Source organism: Crocodylus porosus, unplaced genomic scaffold (genome assembly GCF_001723895.1).
Source record: "Crocodylus porosus isolate Cpor-Errol unplaced genomic scaffold, CroPor_comp1, whole genome shotgun sequence".
Lineage (NCBI taxonomy): Eukaryota > Metazoa > Chordata > Crocodylia > Crocodylidae > Crocodylus > Crocodylus porosus.
This window is the reverse complement of record NW_017728912.1, coordinates 36,172,832-36,194,934: the sequence shown is the minus strand read 5'-3', so window position 1 is coordinate 36,194,934 and position 22,103 is coordinate 36,172,832. Positions and strand designations below refer to the sequence as shown.

Genomic DNA, 22,103 nt, shown 5'->3' with positions numbered 1-22,103 from the left:
TTTTTTTTTTTTTTTTTTTTTTACTGGCTAAGAGTTAAGAAATGCTCTGCATTGAAATGCAGTTTTCAGTATTGATCCAATTGAAAATGCAATGACTGTTTTAAAGGTGGAATGTATAACTCCTTTCTCTTATCTGTTTAGAAAACTGTAGGCTTCCTTTATTGATCCATTTTTTCCACTGGAGATGGATTCTGATTTCTTACAGGGACTGAGGTAGAAAAATGGAGCAAAATACTATTGATTGCCTCCATGTGATTTTTCTGCTGGAAGGGAGAGATGATGGATATTTAAAAATTAATCTGTGGCATCTTCTAGGTGCATTCTGAAGAAACTTACCTGGAACACCCTGTTTACAGTTAAACCTTGGAGTTGAACTTCTCGGAGAGCGTGTTTAGGGTTTGCAGAGTTGACTGAGCTGTAGGATCTGGATTAGAGGCAAGCAAGAGCAAAAATATAGGTGTTGTTAAGAATACTTGGGGATGACCAGTTCCCATCCATAAAAAAACAGAGCTGGCTTCCAAATGTCCAAGGTCAAAGGACAAGGTAGAGGAGGATTTGAAGTTGGAGAACAGGGGCAAGAAAGAAAGTGAGGGCATGCTAAATAAGCATGGTCTAAGAACTCTTCATTTACTTTGCTTCGCTAACCCTAATTTCTTCTTAAAGAATGGTCCTCTGATGGCCAGGTGCCAGCATCCTACAGTGCTGTCTTGAAAATCTGTCCAGTTGTGGGTAGGAATGCAGACTGAGTCAGATTCTTTTAGCAGTATGTTGCTCCATTGATGTCAGTGGAATTACAATAGTGCAAATACTTTGTCTTTACATTAAAATTGAATATTGCTGACATAGCTGCCTAAGTTGTCTTTCATTCAGTTAGCAGTAGTAAGGGGGGTAGGGGGAGGCAAGTGGGGCACAAACCCTGGGTACAAACATTGGGGCAGGGAGGGGTGCAAAATTAGCAGCAGTTGCTGCTGTTGGCAGCTCAGCAGCACTGTCAGTGACCTCACCCTACTGTCCGTGGCAAAGAATTGCCCGGCTATGCTGCGGCATTCAGGATCCATCCGTTTTCCTCTCATACTGCCTGACTCGACTGAATTCCTTGGGGTTGCCAGTAATGTAAACTTAATGGAAGTGGACAGTTGGGCCCTCCTTCTGCATAAATAATCATCTTTAAAAGCTTAAAGAAAAGAAGGTCAAGCTGAGGAGAGGCAGACTTCTGGCACAGTTATATGGCTCATGCAAGTGACACAGTTGCTGCTTAAATCCCATCATCTCCTGCTTTCATCAGCCACCATTCCAAAGGGGAAGAAGGTAGGTGGGAACTACAGAAGAGTTCAAGAAGCTGTGCTGTGGAGGGGAGCCTATGTTTTATGGAGAATCAGTAGTACTTGCATGGGTGAATGCATGCATGGATGGCTGTGACAGCTTGCAGCATGCCTTCTAAGAGGGATTGGTATGAGGAGCCCAACATGAATGGTGAAGACTGGGAACTCAAGCAGACAGAAATACCTGTAGTGTGTCAGATCATTCCTCTCTGGCCCTCTGCTTTGCTTTGCTGTTTCAAAGATTGACACTTTTTACGGAACTTTGATCTTTTTAATAATTGCATGTTCCTTGATGGATAGGACAGAGTAGTTTGGCTGGAGTTTTATCATGAAGACAGCATTGGAGAATATGCCAAAAGAGTCATGGACAGACAAGTGGAATCCAAACTTGCTGTGTGCAGCATCTTCTGATTTGCAGTGACGTGATGAGACTCTTGAACACTTGCTGAGCACAAAGGGAAAAAGGGCCTGAAAATGCATAGCTAAAAAGACCAGGTGAGGGAGGAAAAGCAACAGAGAAATGGGTAAGACAGATACTGGTGCTACATGTCACATCCTGATGAAGAAGAAACTGGTCAGGGTTGTTGTGATCAATGCTGAAGGCTCTACTGTAGTGGACCCATTTTCGGCTTTTCTATGGCACGAGCACCATTTGTATAAGTGTAAGCATAAGGGGTATACAGTTTGCCTCCTTTTGTCTTGGCAGGCTGTCAGAGCATTACAGAACTTCAGTGCCTTATTAGCACTGCAGAATGTTCACTAGATTTAGTACGCATTAGTCTGTGTGTGTCAGTTTCCTCCCTTTTAATTACTTTTTCTACACAGAATAGAGCTCCGTAAGTAGTTCCGGTAGGGCTGTATGTGGGCCTTGAACAGGGCAACAGATATTAGAGAACTCCAGAAATAATTTTTTGAGGAAAAACTTGTCTGATCACACTGAAAACTCTTTGTCCTGGTTTTCATGTAATCTGGTAGCCTTCCAGAGGACGAGCTCCATTAGCTGACCCAGCAGAAGATACTCCTTTCAGAAACTCCTGTTTATATTGGACTGTGAAATCCTAGCAAGTGTTCAGCAGGACCAAGTTCAGTCTTAAATACTGTAGTGTCATCACATGCACACCCACACGCATGCAATCCTGCCAAGCCCTGGCATTAACAGTTCTGCCTGGTTCCTTTCCTGTCAGAGGGAAGGTTGGCTGAGGTGACCCTTGCTTGGATTGGACTGGGAGGGGGAGGCTCCCTGCTGCCAGAGAGCAAGTTGAGTTTCCTCAAGAAGATGCTTAATACAAGGGGAAGGAGAAGCCATAGATCTTTCCTTGTGCCAAAGGGCACATAAAAGCTCAAGGTTGCTACAAAGTCAAAGGGCTCTGTAGCACCAGCTCTAACTGCTGCTGTCTCCAGAGTAAACTCCCCTAATGGAAAATGAAGCATCACACTTCGGAGTTAGGTAAACTATTTAGAGGAACTATTAGGATATAGACAAAGGGTGCCTATACACGAGCCAGGAGGCTGCAGCACGTCGGAGCAGACTCAATTAAAATTAATCGAGTCTGGTGGAGCATGCTAATTAGCACGCTCCAGCCAGCCTGCCTCATCTATCAGCATCCCCGTGTTTCATTTGACAAGCTTTAGATAAAGCTCCCCTGCCACCATTTTGAAGGGGGATGCTGATATACAAGACACTCTGGACACTTTAATTAGAGTGACTCTTGGAGTAAAAATACCCAAAATGTTTTGAGGGGATTTCCTTCAGAAAGGTTCTGCCACAGGGAGGTTGGGCTGAGCCTGCCTCCTGCTTTGAAGATGTTTCAGATGAAACAGGAATTTCAGTGATGGGGTGTTTCCATGTTGCCTGTGTCTGACCAGTCTGGTTCTGCTGCTAACATGCAAGCAGGCTGAAGCACCATCATAATAGGTCTGTAAGTCTTAAGACAATGATTGCTTTTGAGAGGTTGCAAGCCCTTGTGTTGGTGCAGGGGGCATGCCAAACACGGCAGACTTGCAATCCAAAAGTAAACTAGTATAAGACATAGCTGTAATGCTCTGAATGTGCTTATAACTCCTTTTTGAGGTGTTCTTAAAAATGTGTAACCCTGGGCATGACGCTACCCACGCTTTCACCTGAATCATGGGATCCTGGGGTACCCAGTAGCCAGTGGTCCTGCTCAGCTCCCTGGGTAGCTGCTGCAGGGTCCCCAAGCGAAGGGCCTCCCCTTACAATCAAAGAACCTTACAGACTGTTATAAAACTTTTTTCAGGATTTAATTATTTACAAGGTAACGTAACCAATGCAATAAAACAAGTGTTGCACCACGTGACCTGGTGATGGTGGCTTAAGGGTTAATGCTTTTTGGATACACATTACACTAGGGGAAGGTATGAAAATTACCCACAATAACTGAGGAACCAATAAATAAGTACATTGATACTCCAACTAATATGCAATATGCATTGAGAACTTATTTACACAGTCTGTAACTTGTACACTGTGTACTGAGGACCCTGTGCGCACTGCCCCTGGCGGGGTGTCTCAGAAAGCAGGACTGCATCTGTGTCCCTGCACAGGAGCCATGGGCAGTCCCTGCTGCTGGCATCCCCCTTCAAGCTTCAGGGGTTTTGTGCAGCAGGTGGTGGCTTCTCTGTGGTCCCTGCAAGAGAGCTGATTCCTGCCCAGAACCCTACCCTGGCTCAGCACGGGGCAGGGTCTGAGCTGCATGCTGGAGCATTTCCCCTGCTCAGTACAGCCTCACAGCACCTGGCAAATGCAGCCTTTTCCCAGGCCCTGCCTGCCCTGGGTCTTCTGCTGGCTGGAGCAGTCCTTGCCCCTGTAGCCCAGGGCTCCCTCCAGCACCTGAGCCTGCTCCTCCCTGGGGCCTTCTTACTCATGGAGAAACACCAGGGCAGTCTCCAGCAGTCTCCCCCTGGCCCTGCACCCCTTCCTCTGCTGTACTCACCCTGCCACACAGGGACTTGCAGGAGGGTCTCTCCAGGCTTGGAGTCTCCTCACAGGCAGCTCCTCTCTTGTGCCTGCCCCAGCAGGACTCCCAGGGAAAAGCAGCGAGAACGGTAGTGCTCTTGGTGCAGCCTCTTGCTGCTGCTTTGCAGGGGCTCTTGGAAGGGCAGCCCTGGCAAGATCCTTTTCCTGGTCTCCAGCTTGTCTCTCACCCTCTCTCCCCTTTGTTCTCCCAGGGAAAACTGATCCCCTCTTTTAAGCAAGCCTGTCAGCCAATCCCAGGCCAGGACTCTCCCTGGGCTTTTGCTAACATCTGTCATTCAAACCCTGCTGGGGTTACATCACTCCTCCCACTACAAAGAGGGCTGCCTCCAAAGCAGCTTCACTTGCCCTCAGGGCAAACGGTGTCCCTAGTGGCATAAACTCTCTCTTCAGGCTCTTTCCCTCTGTAGGGCAGCCCTTCCTTTTCCTTCAGGTGGCTCCATTTTTAATGCTGCTACAAATGAATTAAAACCCATTGGAGTGCGTTGTACAGCATGAACAGTAGTTTTTCTTTCCCAATAGACAAGCATCTGTGCGTCTCAAACCATCTCTGCGTGGAGCGCTGGTTGTGAAGTTCTTGGCTTCTGTAGAGACAGTTGGCAAGTGTGCTGGTTCTAATAGCTTAGAGGTCTACTTGAGCCTTGTGGCTTAGTGGGCTAAGATAATGAAGGCATGCCAGTTTCTGCAGCCAACTGTATGCTAAGTGATGTGGAATCATTGCATCACATATGTCTGCCTCTGACTCCTCCGCCTGAATGATTGCGTCCCAGTTTATACCTTGATCAGCTGAGCAAGGACTCATGCTCCTTTGGATCTATTGTGAGTCACCTTAATAAATTGGGTTTCCACTGTGTCCTTCTTGGCGGCTGAGTTCAAATAGGGTTTTTGGTATGGAACTGTGCAACTGAACTCCTTTTTCGTAGGCAGCTAAATGGGAAATAGCTCTCATTCGTTAGTGGCCAGGGTCAGGTTTGAGTAAGTGAATCCGAGCTGAATAGCTTTATCCATTGATAAACATTGTGACATAACTGAGTTTTATTTCAGTTGGTGACCATGCAAGCAGAAGCCTAGGCCAGAAATGTATGTAAGGTTTACTAATTTCTACAGTTATTGCTACCCAGTCTAGTTGTTCAGTCTTTGTCATTCAACATTAACTAGAAAATTGGGAGTGCATCAGTAGGATGTTTTTAAATACTGGGAAATGTGTATTTACAAATGTTCTCATTGATTCAGATTGCATTAATAACTAAATCAAGACCACAGTATTAACTATCTGTTTGCAATCCGGATGCAAGTCAAGGCTAGGAGACTACTATGGAAAAGTCTGATTTGTGCTACAGTGTTTGTGCCAGATGATACTGAAGCCAGAGTAGAATATGCTTTATAGATTTAGAGGTTGTTCTGTTTGTGAGATATATTTGCATGGCAAGTTATCCTGAATCAATGACATGTTCCTGCTTTGTTTTTATTGTTTTAAGCTTGTATTTCAGCTTTTGAACTATGTGATTAATTTAGCATAGTTATGTGAAATTAAATGTTTTCTGTGGATATTATTAACTTTAGGGAGTAATTAGATTTTTAAAGAATGTTCCCGTTCTTTCCCCCCGCCTCTTAAATAGCATTGTTATTATTATTTTCCCTCTAGAGTTAGGAAGAGACTTTTTGAGGTATAGTAAATGATTTGGAGGTTTAAAGGGGTGGGGTTTTTTTGGTAGGTCTGTTCATAAATTGCTTTACAGTTAGCACTTGCAGAAATAAAGTTGAAATAGTCCTTGATTCTTGAAGGCTATTCTTATTCCTTTTGCAGAAAGGCACACCCATTATAAATAACATAATTGTGATCTTCTTTATTCTTTGTAGACTTAACACATAAAAGAAAAAACCCACGTGAATTAAAGCTAGAAAGGGAAGCCAGCCTTAGTTTCTGGACTGCAACACTGCCTTTGGACGCAACTACTTCCAAGCCTTAGGCAAACAGCTTTGGAGAAAATGGGTTATTTAAACAAAATCCCCATGCCAAAATAAGGTCTTACATCAGTAACATAGCAACTGTAGGTACAAACTCACATTGGCCTAGAAAAATGGCAAGAAAATAGGCCATTAACATGCAAAGGGACTTGTTCATTCCCAATATAATAATGTTGTTTTACTCAATTATAAAAAGGAAGAACTGACTGATTGTGTGATGTTAGCTCAACTTATTGCAACTAAAAAATCACAATGATTACTGCCACTTGCACAAGTAAAACATAACATCACTTAAGTGGTAACATTTACAGTTATATAATTTAGCTAACATTTAAGAAATGTATTAACTAAAATGATTAAATAATGGTAACAGATGACTTTTATTATTTCAGTGAACTTAGTCATACAGTTGGGGTATTTCAATTAAAAGAAACTCTAAGAATGATGCAGGCAAAACATGTGGTTTGGCTCTTGAATCTTATAAACTGAAGTAAATACTCTTCATGCAGTAAAACATTTTGGAAACTGAATTAATCTTTAAGAGGAAATGAAATCAGGATGCCTTTGTACCTCAGTATGAATTATTATTAGAAAGTGTGGATACTTCAGATCAGTTTTTTTATTGACTAGCCCTGATGATAGCAGTTGAATAACTCCCACTTTTTTTTTCTTCAGATGTTTTCCTTTAGTACTTTAGAAGATAGAGCCCATTCCTAAAACTGCTGGACATAGCTCTTACTCCTGGAAGTGAAATAATCTCATTGGATATTAATCAATAGGACTCTTCATCTATTACATCAGAGTCTCCTCTGTTTGAAGGCAAACCTGTTAATTTCAGTGCATAGTAATGGTAACTAAGTAGGCTATCCAGTGTGTTTTATGTTCTTATGAATAGAATAAAACTGCTTAAAAAGACACTCCCCAGTCAGTGAATTCCAGAATTATACCTTTGTAAATCAAACTACAAACTGTCTTGAGACTGCACTGAAATAACATTTTTTCTATTTTTTGGAAAAAAGGAATACCCACTACATAACCTTGTTAAGATTCAGAGCTTTAAATTGCAAAACTCTGAGAAATTCAAAGCTTTTGTTATACATTGTAATTATAACTTTCCCTATGTATGTCAGCATACCAGGTATGGAGAGGTCATCTTCTGGACCTTTCTAATCTTGAGCTGGAGAGGTCCCCAGAGTAACTCACACAGCTCTTGGGACTTTAACTTCAGCACCCTGAGATCCAGAAATGCTGCAGGCTAGAAAGTCTCCTGTAGCTTCCACTCCCAAAGCCTGAGATCTCTGGGTAGAAGTGGGCCCTTTTAGAGTCCTTTTACCTTGCTTGGCCCCTTCTACCTAGCATTAAACCAATGACTAGATTTTTAAAAGAGCTTAGTATTCAATACACCAAAGCAATTAGAAAATTTGTACCCAATTGTAAAAGTTTAGTACTCATGAGAATCTCTCTCTCATTCTGTACCTTATACTGTATATGGAATCAAATATGTGCAGTGTAGTTACAGTAAGAACTATAACTTTTCAGTTAATGGCTTGCACACATTTAGATCCTCTGTTATAATGAAACACTAACAGAAATCTGGTACTAAATTTCTTTGCTTTCTGGAAACAGAAGAACCCATATGCAACTCAAAGGTTATTGCATCAAAAAACAAGAAGCTTGTTTATACAAAGTGTGAGTTTGCAGTGCTTTGTCAGATGAATTTACAACTCTTTTCCTCTTTGGTAGTCCCTATTCTAGAGTTAGCCAGAATCAACCCTTTGTTTTACATTTTTTAAAATGCTACCTTTCCTGTGGTACCTTAGTACAGCAGTTGCAGTGCTTAACTCTGTGACTTTGGTTACCCCGAATCCTAGTCTGTCTGCATTTTATTTCTTCATTGGGAATTAACATTCTGTTTACTTGCTGGTTCATTCTCTGTACTTAACTGACTGCTGTGCGAATGGACTGTAAAGCTTTACAAATTGGAGGAGATGCTTGCAGAAATAATTTTTGCCATTGCAAGGGATTTCCTCTTCATACATATACACACCAGCTTCATAAACTCTTGGGCACACTGGATAAACTGTCTAGAAATGGGCTCTCAAGGCTGTGTCCCAGGTCTGGATAATTTTTGCTCATTAGTCGTGCCACCTCCCCACCAACTAATTTACCTTCTTTGTTGCAGCAGATTCAAACTGCGTGGAGAGGGGGCTGTGTAAACTTCTGCAGGGAGAGGACATGGTGTTTGTTCCACTTCTCTTACCTCCTCCCATGTGAATGACAACAACCCGGCCTGTAGACGAAGAGCGTATATGACTTGAGCAGTATTCTCACATTTGTATATAACTACGCAGTGAACACATACTTTTTAGATAAAGGGACTAATTGTATTGTATAGATTGGGAGAGAACTGGGAAACCATTTCAATAGAGGGTCAGGTGCAAAGCTCTTGTTTCTGTTTGTCATCTCACTTTGAAGGTATATTTTATGTAGGGTGTCATAGTTTATTGTATCTTTTTATGCCGTTTGAAGCTCTCTAGTAGATTGCTCAGAATATAACATCCCAGTGCTCTTTCCCTAGTATCTACAAATATTCTATGTACCATTTTTTTTTCTGCATATTCACCGCATCTCAGGCTTTCTCAAAGAGAATATATGCTTGTTATGTTGTGACCTGAAAATGATGTCAGAACTCAAGAGCTTAGATGAGGACATTCTTAAAAATGATTTTCTTTGATTACCTTGCTTGAATTTTCTCATCATTGCCTGCTGGGATTTACAATCAACTGTCAGTGTTGAGCTCTTTGCCTGATTGATCATGAACCTGATTCTCGTCTCACTTACATCCTTTTTATGCTTATATAACTTGTTCCAGTGAATTCATTCTGAGTAGGTACAGCTGCCAGTAGGAGCTGAAAAGTAAGCCTTGGGTGTGTGTACATGAGAAGCTGATTGCACAGTAGTCTGATACTACTGTGCAGTTGCATTATGTGGCAAAAACAGTGATGCGATGCTACTGCGTCACAAAAAAGGCATTCGCTGGCATTGAACATTTCTTTAGTATTTGTTTATACAAGTTCTAAAGAAATGCTCAATAACAACTGTGCAATAGCATCTCATATAGACACGACCCTTGTGTCTGTAAATCTAATTTATAGCCCTTGCAGGAGAGAGGTACAGGGAAAAGAGGCTTGACTGAACTTTTCACCTATATGGATGGACACTATGGAGCTGACAGGCATGTGGTTTTTCTGGCATGGGTTATATGGTGACTACACTGTAGTAAAATAGATGTCCTTACATGACTGCTACACCTGTGAAAATCACAGGTCAAAATTATCAAAGCCTAAAAATATTCTGTATCCAATCAAACACCCAAACAATTTAATCCAACAAAATATTTATTTTGCAGTACATTACCCTGTCAGTTTTGGTCAGTGTCTGAATGGTGTATATTTCACACATTTTCAATGTCAGTGGAAGCTTTATAAATGTGTCAAGTCAGAAAAAATGTTTTTTAACATTTGTTGTGCTCTTCCTTTTACCAGGCTGGAATGATAAGAACCGATAAGGATGAATATTTCATCGAACCTTTGGAAAAAGGCAAGCAAATGGAGGAAGAGAAGGGTAGAATTCATGTGGTCTACAGGAGATCAGCTGTAACACAAGATTCCACTGATGTGCTTCAAGACTTCCAAACACAAGGTACAGCACATGTCTATGATGGTTTAGGAAGTTATTTCAGATAGCTTCAACATATATTAGTTTTTGGAAAAGGCTGTTTGAAATATAGAGTTGAAGGCGGTTGAAATACAAAGAGTTTCAAATGTTTTCTTGAAGTCCCCCATCAAATAGAGGTATATATTTTTTCTAATAGCAGTTATTGTATGTACGAGAGCAGAAGTTGGCCATATGATTTTGTTATTTTTTGGAATGTTGTAATATGACTGGCTTTTTCAGAAGCCTTATCCTATTCTCCTTAAAGTCAGTGGCAAAACTCCTATTAATATCAGTGATAGCAGGATTGTTCTTTTCATAATTGGGTAAACAATTGTGAGACATGGAAACAGAAATGCCTGCTCATGTGAGTGTAACATAAAAACACCATTATTAAGGTGAAATAATCTATAAAACTTTTGGGTTGGTTTCTCTTCCCAGTGATAATGTGGAAATGGCTAAGACTTTTACTGTAGTGACTTTAATGATCTCAATTCAAAATAATTGTCTGAGAGGGTGTGTGTTAATGTAGCCAAGAGTTGCCCTCTGTTTTAAAGCCAATGTAGTCGGTCCATCTGAAAATAATTATTTTGCAGTCCTATCTGTTAGACCTTAGATGTTTTTTTTTTCTTCTTTTTTGCAAATGATTGAGTCGTCAAAATTCTGATGAACAAACAACTTTTTTCAAATAAAACTGGAAACACTCAACACAGGCTGGCTGATTCTGAAAATGCTTCTCCCCTCATCTTCCGAAGGCAGAAAAAAACTTCTTGTGATATTAGTGAGTCATCCAAACCTGGGTATAGACATCAGGATTCAGGGATTGTGTCTCTTTATAATTAGAAAGGAGGTGCAGAGCCTGAATATTTTATGTTATGGACTTTATCACAGTGTGGTAAAAGTCAAGGATCTCCATTCTATTGAACTTCCTATAATGATATGTGTATACATGGGAAGAGTTGGGCATAGGGTGGTCTCAAATAGCCCCTTTTGAAATCTTCAAGAGATGGACATTTTCATTTTGATGTTACAACTTGTGTGTTACAGGGGAGGGGAACAAATTTGTTTGTATTCAGTGCTCTGCCTTTTCTCCCTACCTACTAGGCTTCAGGATACTCAGTATAAATTCTACATTTCTCTTTAGCCCAATATTGAGAACTTTGGCTATGATGGTTCCATCTATTTTGTCATGATTTTGTTCACAAATTGACATCAGATTAGACCAGTTCTCAATATACTGCTTAAAACAGTCCACTACTGAGTTCCATCGCATATCTTGTGGGAGGATTAGTTTGGTTCCTCCTTTCTTTAGAGCAGCTGCTGCAAAGTGGTTGTTATGGAAGTATTTTGCAATTTCAGCAACATTACCCTTTATTTCTGGAACACTGAAGTCTTTGGCTAAGAGGTGAATCAAATGAGTGCTGCAGCCATATATTATTAGCTTGGGGCTTTCTTCACTTCTAGATTTTTCTCATTGATACATTTGCAGACAAAGCTATGTACTAGACATTTGAATTTTGTTTCAGTTTGTTATAGCTTTTACTGCTACTTCTTGTAAGAATTGTGCTGCGTGTGCATTTCCTGATGTATCAATTGTTCCTGTAAGATAGACAGTCCCTTCTGTTGTCACACAAGCACATTTTCCTGGATCATTGTGGACATTGCTCCACACATGAACACTCAGATTACCAATTTTCCCCTCTAAACTATTTGCACACTGTTCAATTTCTTTCTCATACACTTTATCTAGCAATTTTCCTGCTATATCTTCTCTGTTGAGTGACTGTATCCTGGCTGTAATGACTGAACCGCGTCAATGAAGTATATGTTCTCAACCATATGGAAAGGAGAGTTTGTTACATAAACAAATCAAACATTTTTTTCATCAACTCTCTCTTGCTGTAATCTGCCGGTTCTTATTACAAATTTATCTATAGTTGTTTCTGGATGATGCATATTTTTTTTTTTTTTTTGCTACACAGGTTATATACTGCATTATACTACATGGGCAACTGGTGCCGCCTTAGTCAAGTGGGGCATGTCCCCCATTCCCCCAGCGACAAGGGGAGGATCACCCCGCAGCCAATCTCAGTAACTGGGAAGCGGCTGCGGTGCTCCCACTCCCCGGCTGGCGCTCATGGGGGGATACCAGTGCTCCTGCCAGCCCCCCCATTACCTAAGCGGAGAGCGCGGCCTGTTAGGGGGTGCATGCCCTATGCGTTGCCACTGATATACTGTGTCACATACATTTGACTGGAACACTGGTATCATTAGCAGGTAACTCTGAAACTGTAGACAGCGATGATGATGTTGACGGTGCATAATCAGAATCCTGTATGTTGAGGATGGAGCCTTCTGAACAAAAGAAGTCAATGCAGTCACTGTAGTACTGATCATTTAGTATTCCTCATTTCACTCAATACTACTTTTGAAGTGAAACTGTAAAAGGAAGATCTGCCTATTTCAGCCATTATTTTATCTCCCAACTGCATTAAAAGTGTGATAGTTCAATTAAGTAATGGTTATATTTTTGCTCAAACACTTTTATGAGCATTCAAGTAGTCCAGAAACCCATCCAAAAGATATGGACAGGGAAGACGGGCAGTCCTTAAGAAAGAAATGTGAAATAAGAAAGTTCACTAACCTGGAGATCCTGCATGTTCAGACATGTTCCATTCATCATCGTCAAAGCAGCTTCCTCCTGAGTAGGAGCACTTCTCATGGTGTTATTTCATTCAGGGAACTATGCCTTGCATTTCTTTGTTGCACTACTTGCATTTTGTATGCATGCCTGTCTTACCCACAGGTAGAGGAACTTCATTGAAATATTCCCAAACAGGTCTCTTTTATGGCCTGGCAAACCTGCTGCCGTGATAGGTTTTCTCTTCTACCATACTGTTCCCGCACTAGAACTCAAATAGATGGAGAGGCTATACTCAGAAATTTCTCTCTCAAGACTCCTGGAATATTCTGCTCAAAAGGTTTCTCTTTTGTTTCTGCTGCCCCTCCCTCCATGCATTTATTACCAGACTCCTCCTCCTTGCCGAGATCTACTCCACCCCCAACAATCCTCTCTTCATTTAACTTCTTGAAACTTTCCACTTTTAGATAGAGGTAGGGGCTTGACTGTGTATACACAAACTTGCAGAGAGACTGATGGGTAGGTAGTCAAGTCTGTTATCTCTCATCTCCATATACTGCTGTTAACAAGGCTGTTATCTATAGAGACCCAAATCCACAGTTTGAGAACTGAAACTAAATATCACAGAGATGTTTAATGGGATCTTTTAGACTGAGCGCTGAGTCCCATTGGGTAGAATGGTTTTCTTTAATCTTTACTGATCTATAGAGGAGCCTCTGGGAACCCCATAAGATTGGGCCCCAGTATAGTCCATGGCCTGTTGTAACCTATTTATAAAACTTTACTAAAAAGGTTACATAAATATATTGTCTCATGTATATGAATATAAAGATTACATGGATATATTGTTTCATGTTATTATAGTATATAATTAGAAATTATAACCCCTATTCCATGATCATATCTTTGAGCTTCAACAAATTTTATATTAAAACTATCTTTATATAGCTTTATTTAAAAAAATGCATCTTAACAAAAAAATAAAATAATTAAAAAATCAGATATAAATAAAAAATCTGATATTTTTTATTAAAAGAAATTGTTGATTCTTATCTACCCTATGAGAAATTCTTCTTGCGGTATTTTTTAGCTGCATAGCTAGTCCTCCTAGAGATAAACAGTTGCTGTTTGATGGTTTCTTTCTCTAAAAGATTTCATTGGATTTTGTCTAATCCAGTCTAGTCCCTACTAAATCTTTCTGAAGTCTATTTCTGTGTAGAAAACTACAGTATGATGCAGAGATGCCTAAGCTAGCCTACATACTGGAAGTAGCCTAGCTATAGCAACCTTGATCTTTGTGTCTTCATTTACCTTCCTTCTCAGCTGAGTTGTGGGCTGCCATGACCAGACTGCATCAGATACTTGAGTTGGCCTAATAAAAATTGGCATGGCTACATTATCCCATAGAGGGTGGTGTTCCATGATTGAACAAAACTGATTCATAGGTTGGTCTATGCTGCAGCAGTGATATATTTTTGCCTTTTGAGTCATTTATAAGCCTTGCTGACTCGGCCTGAAAATGGTCAAGACCCTATGCATACTTGAAGATGGAGCAAGATGTGGAGGTGTTGGCTTTGATTGGGTGAATGCATGGCAAGAAGTCCAGCATCTCCTTATCCAAAGAGCACTCTTGGGACCCTGGTCTGTATCCATATACATCTTATACAAGTTTGTTGTACACTCCATGCTGCTGTTACAGAGGGGAAATAATGGGAATAAAGATGAAGATACCTCTGCTTTAAGCAGTCTAGAAAAGTTGCCTTCCAATGAGGGGCCTTCAGGGAAGGGGGAGAAGGGGATGGGGTGTTGTAGGTCTCCTCCCCTACCTGCTTAGTGATAGCAATGCTGCTTTCTGTGTACTTGAACTAAGATTACTTTAGCTGCCTGTCAGTCAGCCAAGGAAAACCAGTGCCTTCCTTTTCTCCAAACCTAAGGGATTTTCCTGCTTATATTAAGAACATTTCTATATCCCACAGTGCCCAGCTGGGGAAGGACAGAAACTTCCTGTGCAAGAGGGAGCTTACGTAAGAGTCAAGTGTAGGGGTACTCTTTCAGCCTCCACCCTCATGAAATGCAGCTCACGGTAGACTGCATGGGCAGACAGTCAAAGCTGCAGTGTGCATGCTTTCTGGGTTTCTTGATCTTAGCTTCTCCTCTGTGGGGCCCAGAAACTCATGGCCTGTGCTAGACTCATGCCTTATACTTTCTTTCCTAGGGGTGGGCAGTTTTTTGGGCTGGAGGGCCTGACCCAGCTGCATGCTGGGGGCTTGGGGCAGGGGAGGGGGTACAGGGAGAAAAGGGGAACACAGAGCAGCACAGACCCAGTGGGGCCCAGATAGCCTATAGGTCCTGGCCCCCTTCTCCCTGCACCTCCTTCCCCACCCTGAGTCCCCAGCATGTGGTTGGGCCAGTGCCATGCTGTGTTCCTGCCCACCACTTTGGGTCATGTGGGCAGCCACAGTCTGGATAGAGTTCTTCAGAGGAGCAGCCACAGGTCAGATACAGTAATTTGGCAGGCTGGAACCAGCCTGTGGGCCATATTTTGTCTGTTCCTGTTCTTTCCCTTACTGGGGTTATGTCCCAATAAGACACATAAACTTGGTTCCAGTTAGAGATGCTCTGCTAGCCTTGGTGGGGCTTCTTGGATTTGGCTCCTACTTATCTGGGACTTTAGATAAGGTACAGCTTGACTTATGTTTTCAAGACTCCTTCGTCAGTCATAACTGCTGGAGAGCTCATTTCTGTGTTAAATGCAAGCTTAAATTTTGGAGAATATAAAGGGAGAAAAGGCAACACTTCTGTCTACTGGTCAGATTTGAGCCTAGATGATGCGCAGCTGAATCTGATGTGGCATTCACCATTCAGAATATGCAAAGGCTGTGGAGGCAGGCTGAACAAGAGTCTTGAAGGGGCTGTTTGCTATGTAGATTCCAAGTCACACCCTGCTTTGGTCCACTTATAGCAGAATAAACTAAAACCCCTCTTCCATGATGTTTCCAACAGTGTACGTTAGTGGAATACTTTGAGGTATATGGTACCTCAGTAAGGGACATTTTTTAGATTATAGGCTTTTATAAGGCCTCATGGATGGTGCATCCCTTCCAGTTTAGATCTTTCCTCTCACTGTGTGACTCTGTTGTAGAATTTGACCTATTTTTATGATGTACATCTTTGTGCATCATATTTTGCCACTTATGATGTCATTTTGCAAAGAGCCTTACCCTGCACCTCTTAGTTTTTTAGGCTTTTTAAGGTGCTGGGTTCCAGCAAGCCTTTGTGTATGGGGCATCTCCAGGATCAGGAATTAAGCCCTCACCTGTTCAATGCTCAAGAACAGAATAGGATCTGGATCTGAATAGGATTAGGGCTGCCTGGTGCTGAATCCCAAAACTCAGGTAAATCAAGCTGAGGGAGCTCCGGATTCCAAACCTGGCTGCCTCCTGCTCTGTCCCTGGAGGATGCTCAGCTTCAGCTGGGGCTAGGGGAGCTTCTCTCATCTCTGGCTGCATGCACCTGTTTGAAGAGCCACTCCACACAAGTAGCAGGGGGTGGAAGGAGCTTTCCTCCTCCCTAGCTGCACTCTCGCATTTGAAGAGCCACCTTGCCTGAGAGCTGGAGTTGGAGGAACTTCTCCCATGCCCTACTGCACACACTGGTTTAAAGAGGTGCCTGTTATGTAGTGCAGGATGGAGGAGCTTTTCTCATCCTCAGCTGCACTCATGCATTTAAAGATCCTCCCTGCACTAGGGGCTGTGGATGAGGGAGCTTTTCCATCCACTGCTGTTTGTGCTGGATAGCTTTTTAAATCAGTGCTGTGCACTGGAGGATGGGAAGCTTCCTCATTCTGCATTGCACTGTGGGTTCACTGTGAACCTGACATTGGGGAGCCTCTCCCTGTTGTCTGGCTTACATTACTCAGGAACATAAAAAAGAGTGCGTGACTCTGGGGCTCCCAGCTACATGCCTGCTTTCTAAAGGTCTGGGCCACTGTGAGTCCAGGCTAAAAGAAAGTGATGTTGGGGTCATGGCATCCTGGAACTTCAAAAAGCAAGTGTGGAGCTGGGAGCCCTAGCTGCATATCTGCTTTTTTATGTTCAGGGTGCCTGTAGAAGCAGTACCTGGATAGTGGGGAGCTGCTGGTTATCTGTCCTGTGGATGCATCTACATTCACAGGGGACAGGATGCATCTGGGGAGCAAGGAGTTTCTGCAACTGCAGGTGACCCCCACGCCACTGGCAGCTGGGAGTTACACATTTGGGGTTTGAAGAAATTTATGCCCAATTGGGGCACAAAATTCCTCAGATCCCAATCTGCCATTGCTTGCATGTCTGCCAGCAGCCTGGGAGAAGTGCTATTTTTAAAAAGGATCTTTGTACTCTAGCAAGTCAGGGTAAACTTGAGACCTGCCCATCATAATATCATAAACAACTTTTAAAATACAATGTGTGTATCCTGGAAATACCATATAATCCACTCCCCCAGTTACTTAATACAAAGTTCCCTTGATACAGAAAACACTATCATCTCCTCCAAAATGAGGTTGGAAATATGGAAAAAATCCCAAGTACTCTTCAAGATGTGCTGCTACCTACAGGCAGGGTGCTGTTTGTTTTGGCTTCTAGTATGTGCCATCATGCTGTTATCTTGGTTATGTCTGTCAATTTTCTTCTTGTTTGGCAGTATATAGCACCAGGAGGGCTGTGTGATGTGTATACACTAGCCTGCATGTCCATATACATGCCAGAAGAAGGCCTGTAAGCTTAATTGCCGGTCTTAACAGTATCCCTTTAACAACATCTTAACTTTACATTGTATTTATAGCTATTGTTAATTACCTCCACGTTAAACCATTTTTGTGTACCAGGTATGCTTCATGTCCTACAGCTGTGTAATATAATTCATTTTCAGTATGGTCTTAGTCCTGACTCCCTTTAGAACAATCTGAGCAGAAAAGTAAATATCAACACACTTATTGAACCTGGAAATAATCTCCCTGAACAGTATTGCATGCCTGCAAACTTGTGAGAATGATGTAGATACATCAACTGCTTGAATCAAAATGCATTTTGAGGTGTCTCCCCTCCCCCCCCAGAGTAAGCCTCTTAAACTATTTTCAAAGGTTTTTTTCCCACCACTGAACTTCAAGTGGCCTGTAACTTGTAGATTCATCTTAAAACTCACTTTTCACAGTATAGTGACTTTTTAGCCACGTTTTGGTCTTTGGGGATCTTTTAGTTCAAACATGTTTTAGTTCAAAGCACTCCTCTGCCATTTCTCAGCGCTGACGATGTACGGTGCTGCCAGTGCATATCAATTTATGTGCTTGAGCAGACTCGATTAATCAATTAATGGATTTCCAGCATGTTGGAGCAGATTCCCGCATGTGTGTAAGTGCCCAGAAGGTACTAACTTTAATGTACAGTAGCAAACGCCCATTAATGAACATGTAGACATGCCCACTGTTGGAAAAATGCGAAGACTGATTGATTTTCTTTGTGGGGGAGGGGGTTGTATGATCATGTTTGGTTACTTGGGATGGGGTTTTTTTTTTTGATCAACACTTCATTTTCAAATCTTTTTGTGTTTTCTAAAATTTATTTCTGAATTGGAAGCCTCCATTTTAGAGAGTTGTTAATTTTTTTTAATAAAAAAAATCTTTGGAGAGTTGGAGAAGAGACATCTATCTACTTTAAAAACGAATAATTGTTGAAATGACTGCGAAATACCATATTTTTCCCAGTACTTTAGGTATTGATGTCCTGCTTATTGATGGGATCATCACACTTCTGAGAAGGAACAGTAGCACACACATGCTCAAAAGTGTTTCTACAGGAAACCTTAGGATGGCTGAAACTAATGAAATTTTAAAATTTTCCCTTTTGCATCAGCAAAGCATAATCTTGTCTTTGAAGCTAGCTCTTGTGCAGATTCCTGTGTTGAAAATTCATGGCTGTTCACAGCCCCTTTGGGGAATGGTGTACAGTACAGTAATTTTTGATAATTTATTTTCTGCATGGAGTTTCCTCTCCATTGACTTGAATTGCATCCAGTTCTAGGCAGGTGCTGCCATCCCATCTATTTGGTGAATGCCTTAATCTGAAACCTGCTTAAATTCTTAGAGCTCAGGTCTGCATTGTCTGGCTGCACTAGAGAGCAAAGTGTTGCATCTATCTTTCACTTTTTTGTGACATAGTCTTTCTTTTTTTTTCTTTGCTTTAGTGCTCAAGCAAAAGCAGAGAAGCAGCATTTCTGGGCAGAAGAGTGAGGGGAACTGGGGACAGAAAACACAGAATAAAGAAAACTAGCAGGATAGACTATACAGCCTCTGTCTAGCCCAGGGGTGGGCAATTATTTCAGGTGGAGGGCTGCTTACTGAGTTTTGGCAAGCCATCAAGGGCATGACAGGCAGCCAGGGGCATATATATATTAATTTTCTAAAATTTTTAGGGGCCCCACAGGCTGGATAGAATGGACTGGTGGGCTGTATCTGGCCTATGGGCCACATTTTGCCCACCCTGATCTGGCTAGTTGTCTTGAAAGTTAGAGGAAAGGATGAGAAACAAACGGCAAGAGTTCTGACAAGTGGCTAGTGATTTTTTTCATGGAGGAGGCTTGCAAAGTGAGCAGCCTGAGCCCCTTGAAGAAACTGGGCTTTCAGAAGGTGCTGATCATCCAGTCTCTAAAAACCAGGCCACCCTAAACTGGGTCAAACTGAGCATCCACAATACCTAGTTGCTTTTCAACATCTTGGCCAAAATATTCACTTCTCTTTCCCTAGGACAGAAGGCAACATTAGCCTTTTTATCACAGCTGCCTCTCCCAAAACCCACGGTACAGAGGCTTCAAACAGGCAATTCCTGCATGCTGAAAAAAGGTAAGGTGCATTTTAGCAAAGTAGGCTCTGCACCTCTTGTGAGCACTTCTGATAACTCCCAACAGGACAAGATGGAGTAAAGAATGAATGGGCATTAAAAGCTAGCAAGAATTGGAGCTTCTCTTCTCAGGGTCTGCATCTGAGTTGTTCCCTTGCAGTCCACTGACTGAACAAGAAGGTGGGGAGTATAGGCGGAGTCCAGGTTCTGTTCCACCCACCTCCATGTACTGACCATTGATGCTGGCTTGCTATGTAAATGTATGTGCTACTCTCCTGAAGGGCCACATCTACACCAGACACTACTATGCAGTGGTTACTGCGCATTTATTTAGTACTTGCGTAAACAAGTACTAAATAAATGCTCAGTAACCTGAGTTACTGTAGTGTCAGTGAATGCTTTTTTTGTGACGCTGTTGAATACTATGCACTAGTATCATGGTTTGTGTCATGCAACAGTACAGCTCAGTAGTATGAAGTTACTGCGCAGTCATCATCTCACGGAGATGCACCCAAGGGGGATACATGTCAATTCGCAGTGCTTCTTGGGGAGCTCTGCATGGGTACTTTGGGTGGTACTGCATTCTGTTGCTGCATGTGCAATGGATAAATGTCATGAGTTAGTCCAGGAGTGTCCAAGATCTCTCCTGTGGAGACCTACCGTCCCACCCCTGGTGCTGCCCTGGAGGCCCACATGGCTCATGCTGGATCAACCCTGTTCACAGAGCCCACGATATGAGCCACATGCTGAACTCACTCTGTCTGGTCCAGGATGCATGCCATATGTGACATGTGCTTTGGAGCCTGTGCTACATTTCATACCCGTTTGGGGCCAGCCTGGGACTGCATGCCAGATCCAGTGCCCACAGTGCCTCCTGGGGCCCATCCAGGATGTAAGCAGTACATGCCACAATGCCTGCTCTGCGTGGGCAGGGCATTGCATAGGGCACAGACCCCAGACTGGCCAGATCAGGTGCTGTTTGTGCTGGATCTGGTGTGGGAGAGAAGGGCCTGGGGGCCTGATCCAACCCGTAGGGCTGGCCCTGTGCTGTTTACGCAGCCCCTGGACTGGTCCTGTGCCTCTCATGTGCCCAATGGACCAGATGAGTTTGATACCCCTGAATTAGCCCAAAGCAAAGCCATCTGTTTTGTGATTCAGACTGACCCTGTTCTCAGTATGAGATATACTTTTAACTTCACTCTTTAGCTAGAAACCCCCACTACACTTGGGATTCTGAGACCAGTAATTTATTTATTTCAAATTTCAACTCTAAGAATCCTAAGTGCCCTTTATTCAATCGACATTTTTTTAAAAGAAACATTTGGACTTTGGCATGTCTCTCTGCTCTTTTTGAATATTTAAGTTAAATTTAAATGCCTGAGACTATACCGGGGCGGGCAAAATATGGCCCATGGGCTGAATCTGGCCCACCAGGCCATTCTATCCAACCTGTGGGGCACCTAAACAGTTTAGAAAAAAATAATATTTATCTGATCCTGGCTGTCTGTCAAAGATTAATAGGTTGTAAGGCTGGAAGGGACGTCAGAAGATCATTGGGTCCAGCCTCCCTGCACCAAGCAGGAAAGACAAATGGGATAAAGTGAACCCAGCAAGGTGACTGTCTAGTCTCCTCTTAAATATTTCTAGGGTAGGTGATTGCACCACCCTCGAGGGAGCTTATTCCATAGTCTGGACACCCTATCTGTGAAGTTTTTCCTAATGTTGAGGCTGAAACGGTTGTGACCGTTGCTCCTGGTTTTCCCCAAAGGTGCTCTGGTGAACAATTGTTCACTGTGCACCCCTGATGTAGAAGTAAGGTGCTACCAAGTCCCCTCTCAGCCTTCTGTTCTTCATGCTGAAGAGTCCCAGGTCCCTCAGCCGTATCTCGTATGGCTTGCCATGCAAGTCTGTGATCATATGAGTGGCCCTTCTCTGGACTTTCTTGAGCTTTTCCATGTCCTTGTTGAAATGTGACTCCCAGAAATGGATGCAATACTCCATCTGCAGTCTCACCAATGCTGAGTAGAGCAGAAGAATCACCTGTTTGGTTTTTTTGGAGATGCATTGATTGATGCATGCTGGAGTATTATTTGCCCTGCTGGCTAGAGCGTTGCACTGCCAGCTCATGTTCATACTGTGGTCAGTTATTACCCCCAGGTCTCCTTCATTCAGTTAAGGTTGGTAACACAAGACCTGCCTGCACCAAAACCATACTGGCTGTCACTCAGAATCCTACCTTCTGCAAGCCTATCGCATATAAACTCATTGATGAATTTTTCCAGGGTTTTCCCTGGGATAGAAGTTAAGCTAATTGGCCTAAAGTTACTTGGGTCCTCCCTGCTCCCCTTCTTGAAGATGGGCACAACACTGGCCCTCTTCCAGTCCTCAGGGACCTCTCTGGAGCACATGAGTTTTGGAAGAGCTTTGCTAGGGGCTCCGCTATGACTTCAGCCAGCTCCTTCAGCACCCTCAGATGAAGTTCATCTGGGCCTGCTGATGACGAGCCAGGGGCAGTAGGACCCAAGAGAACCTGGCAGGACTCAGGAGAAAGGCTGGCCCGACCCGGCCTTGCCCCCCAGCTCCTTCCCACT

General features: G+C 42.7%; 1 protein-coding gene across 1 annotated transcript in view; it reads left to right on the top strand.

Annotated features, from left to right (window-relative positions):
- The window catches only part of ADAMTS3 (ADAM metallopeptidase with thrombospondin type 1 motif 3), a 277,324-nt gene that overhangs the window by 86,257 nt on the left and 168,964 nt on the right, over window positions 1–22,103 (top strand). The window contains exon 4 of the mRNA XM_019533972.1: window positions 9,831–9,987. Within this exon, the coding sequence (XP_019389517.1) occupies window positions 9,837–9,987 (151 nt within the window). The 5' untranslated portion in view covers window positions 9,831–9,836. The remainder of the gene's footprint in view (window positions 1–9,830; window positions 9,988–22,103) is intronic.